This window comes from Perna viridis, chromosome 9 (assembly GCF_037379345.1).
Source record: "Perna viridis isolate PV_CMFRI_1.1 ecotype Kerala chromosome 9, ASM3737934v1, whole genome shotgun sequence".
Lineage (NCBI taxonomy): Eukaryota > Metazoa > Mollusca > Bivalvia > Mytilida > Mytilidae > Perna > Perna viridis.
Window position 1 is genome coordinate 38074425 of NC_142453.1, and position 4973 is coordinate 38079397.

The following is a 4973-nucleotide window of genomic DNA, read 5'->3' on the forward strand; positions in this document are numbered from 1 at the left end:
GAAAAGACTTAAATTGACAAAATAGGAGCAACATTATCTGACATACAATAGATACATGTATGGTAGTATAATATCCCCAATCATGTTTTAATAAATAACAAGAGTGATAAAGGTAAAAACCGTTGTGATAAATGTCATAATACCGATAACAAATTAGGTTTGATTTTGGACAATTTGACAGAAGTATGGCAGAATATGAAGAGATTAAGGCTAAGTTTGAAGGGAAATGGAAAGTTTACAAAAGCGAAAATTTCGAAGACTTTCTTCAAGAAGTTGGTAAGATGCATTTCTATTTTATCATCTCTATTTGTCTTCATCACAGTATTTTCTAGCTATATACATGGTTTGTGTGTAACAGTAAACATCCAAATAACTGATATGACATTTAGTTTAGATAAAAGTTTATCATCCAAACAATGCAAACGTTAACGAAGAAAAACGACCACGCACATATGTTATTGTACACACATCTGTATTCCGAAAGTCCCTCTACTTTGAGTACAAAATTTACATACAGGTTTTTATTTGCATTGAAATATAACGCGAGTTCTTAAAAAAAACTTAGGCCAGACTTAAATTATTGAAAAAAAATAAATGTCCATGGTTCTGTACACAACAGCTATATACCATCACACCATGTATCTAAATATGGAGAGATTAATGGAAGAAAACCTTACTCGTTACGTGTATCATATATATATATATATATATATATATATATATATATATATATATATATATATATATATATATATATATATATATATATATATATATATATGGTAGCACTTAGAAGCTAAATTTTCCAACATTACAGCATGTATGATGGAAAACAACTGCCATTTTCCCGTAATATAGAGAATTTCCTTTGTAGTATTCATTTTCCAAGTACCAGTTTTGTTTGTTACGCTCGGTTTTGTAGTTGATCTACTTTCTAGGAGTGAATGCTTTGTTGAGGAAGATAGCCTCTAAAGCGTCACCGGAAATGGAAATATCGGTAGCAGAGGGAAAAGTTAAAGTCACAATGAAAACAGGATTCTTTACAAGTATTGATGAGTTCTCACTAGACGAGGAGTATATGAAAGAAATGGACAAAGTTTGGATGAAGGTAATTGTTTTATTTAAACATTCTGCACTATGAAAGGGAATCAAGGATGAAAACTAAATCACATGCTTTTTTCATAAGGAACTAACTGTAAGACAAGGCAAAGAAAAGCAGATATAGTAAACAACAAAAAACATAAACGCAAAGACCAACATAAAAAAAATACGAAAAACTGAAAATTCAATGAGCTACCCAAATTCTACAAACATGGATCAGGTTTTCCGGTATGGCAAGGTGTTCTGCTTACTATCCAGAAACACTGGGAAATATAGTGTGTATATATCAATTACGTTTGTTATGATATGTGCTGTAAGAAATTTTCACTTGAACCTTATGCTATCTTTTCATACTGATAAAATTTTTGCAATGATCGATAATTCTCAGGAATCAAACGTTCTTTTATGTTGTAATCTGTGAAGTCATGAAAAGTATTTCCCTAATAACATTTCTATTCAGAGGGAACAAGTCCATTAATACTTGGATGTCACGGTTCCCAATTGTGCCTATTTACAGTCAGCATATGTCGGTCCCTAAAATTATGAATTACAAGTGGGTACATGTTGAATATAGAATGAACATTGCAAATAACAGACCAATCAACATAAAAAAACAACCATACAAACAAAAGCAAACACACAACAAAATGATAATAATAATAAAAAAAAAAAACAAAATCAAAAGCCAAAACCAAAACCAAAGAAGCAATTCAAAAGAAGAACAGTGAATTACCGTAAATCCAACAATATGATACTAACAAGAAATAATTATGAACTGAAGGATCATGAAGGGCTCCCAAAACCGGCTTCATCTGTGACTCCAATCAGACTCGAAAACGATATTATTTGGATCCACATATCATTTTCCCCCTAAAATCAAATTTTATTCAAATTGGAGCATTTTGCAATTATGACAGGAAAATCAGTTACTATGGCAACAACGACTTCCGACTCTACCCAAAGAATAAAATTTGCACTTGCCATAATGTCATTTTTATCCGTAAAAGCCAAATTTCATCCATATTAAATTTTGAGGATTTTGAAATTTCGGATATTTAATTTTCTTAACATTTTCAATTCTTATCCGACATCAAATGCCAGCCTTCCTTTCGGAATAATAATGGTTGGTGCATTAGTAAAACGATATTAAATGAAAGTGACTTATACTTCAGGCTACTGGTTCCTATGAGGACGGGAAACTAATTGTTAAACAGGCCCCTATAGATCCTAAGAGTACTGTTAAAGCGCAGATAATCCACAGAGAAAGGATAGGCGAGGATCTCCTTATAGTAAGTGTTGATAAATTAGTTTTACTGCACTAGACTTTTTAAAAATCAAATTTGGTCGCTCGGATCAGATGTTCTCAGAGGAATTTCAAAAGGCGTCTTCTGTGAATTGCTAAATATTCAAATGAAAGAATTTCTTCGAACAGACTAAATAGAATGGGAACGACCGAGACAAAACAAAATTTATTTAAATAGTTACTACCACAGTTTAGTATTGATGATGGACTTCCTGCGTACAGTATATTGCCCTTTTGGCATAGACATTTTAACCGGAATATCTTTCCAATATATATACATGTAAATCACGCAATTAATTAACACTATAGAAAGTATTACAAGCGTTACGTTAGCTGATGTCCATTGAAGTTAACACATATATGACTTATTGACCTGATGATGTTGATATTCAAGTTGTTTAAATTGTCCATTTTTCTTATTTTACAGACAATATTTGTAAATGCTGTTGTATGCAAAAGATATTTCAAAAGAATCGGTTAAGACTACGCCCGATCAATACTTTTTTTTTTATAAGATGCAGGAATGTTACCGCCGCACGTGAAAGATGAACAGTTAATTCTTCATCTACAAGAAGACTTTTTGCAAGTGGACCAGGTCAAGCAAAATAACACGTGTATATTGTGTGCAATCTTTTTATTTATATCTTATCGATTTTGAAATGTTTTGTTCATTGCTGGATATAAGTATTTATTATCTAATTATAAGGTTTTATCTTGTTTATTAAATATACACATATTTTTCTCTATTTTCAAAATTTATTCAGGACAGGGCGATCTATTGCACTGTAGATGTACTATTGCACTCCTTGAGGAGTCTATTGCACTGACCCCATAATGACCTTTATCTAAGCCTTTTGATTGGTTGAAATTTTTGTAAGCGCTTCATTGAGTTGGAATTTACACAACAAAAAACTCGTGTGTAAAAACGTAGATGTGACTTTCGTCTGCAGGCTAAAAACCACTAATTCCACTTCCCATAGGCTTCTATGCTAATTTCACAATATTCAATGGCTTCTCTGGACTTTACCTTAACTTTAACCTGCAGATGACTATATATCAGCACGATTCTACATATGTCAGCTCACAATCCTCAGAATGGCATGTGGGGTTAGCAGACTTGCAGTGCAGTACTGGTCACCGGAAGTGAAGGGTCTATAAATAGCATGGGAAATCCCAGTGTTTTCACAAGATAGGGGTATATTTAAAAATCATTATGGAGATTAGGCTTCACATCACAAGAAGCAAAATGCACCTATAAAATGTACAGAAATGTTTTTCCTTTCAGAAACTGTTTAAATTTTTTAAATAAGATGAGAACTTTTTTCACAGCACTATGAGGAACAGGGGTAATTTCTGCGTAGGACTATTTTTGCGTACGTTCCAAATGCTCATTGGTTGAATTGGTGGTCTGTAACCTGCAAATTCGTAAACATGGAGCGGTCAATTTCCTATTCCTGGTCGAATGGTTGTCTCTTTGACATATTCCCCATTTCCATTCTTTATTATATCTCATAGGCAAATTAGGTAATAAAACAGTTATTAAATAGTTTGGATGCAATAGACCAGAACATTTGTCCTTTGGTACTGAGAATGATCAAGTGTTCTGGTCTATTGCATCCAACCCATTTAATAACTGTATATTAATATTGATTAATATTAATAAATGTATGTTATTGTCATTTGTTAAAGACGAAGGCTGCACTAAACTGTAAATATAATAGTGATAGTCAGAGTAAATTGTTTTCATACTGTTATTAAACATCGGCGTGAACCATCGTTTGTAGAACATTACAAAATTTGTGATAGAGAAGAAACATAATACCCAAGTCTTCAACAAACCAAAATAAAAGTCGGAAATATGCTTTTTCTTACGGATACAAAATAGACATTTTCCCTATAACATGGATCATGCCCCAATACAGGTACCAGAAAACGGATCCTTAGTATACTCCTTTTAAACCCCATGGTATTAGTTACAAATATACTGACAGTGTACCCGAAAGATTGTTAGATAGAAAATGTTCTCAGTCCTACATGTAGTATTAACGTGTTCACACACTTTATATTATAGTATATTTTGTGAAAAAAATATCTAATTTGGTATGAAATTAAAACGAAATACAAATCTGTATCTAAAACAAACAAACACTGATTATTCAATTCATATCATCGTCTATCAATCGTTAGTCATATTTTTACGAAGTCAATACATGCTACATTATAAATACACCAAAATCATTTATTGTGATCGTTCATTTGTTATATTATGGGTATAAATAAAAAAAAACAACAACAACAAATAAAATAAATTATGATAAGAAAATAAAAAATACGTAGTACAGAGACAATAACACTAAAATGAAAGTACAGGGACAATAACACGAGATGCAAGTATAGTGACAAAAACACTTAAATTTAGGTACAGTGACAAAACCACTTAAATGTACTAATTACAGAGACAATGACACTAAAATTTAGGTAGAGTGACAATAACACTAAAATGTAAGTGCAGGGACAATAACACTAAAATGTAAGTATAGCGACAAAAACCACTAAAATATATATACAG

General features: G+C 31.9%; 1 protein-coding gene across 1 annotated transcript; it reads left to right on the forward strand.

Annotated features, from left to right (window-relative positions):
- Positions 1-117: 117 nt before the first annotated feature.
- Positions 118-3145, forward strand: LOC148608291 (fatty acid-binding protein homolog 5-like). The gene is made up of 4 exons (XM_088545830.1): positions 118-276; positions 939-1108; positions 2274-2390; positions 2832-3145. Exons 1-4 carry the CDS (start codon positions 186-188, stop codon positions 2883-2885), a joined length of 432 nt encoding a protein of 143 aa, XP_088401956.1. The 5' UTR covers positions 118-185; the 3' UTR covers positions 2886-3145.
- The last annotated feature ends 1828 nt before the right edge of the window (positions 3146-4973 follow it).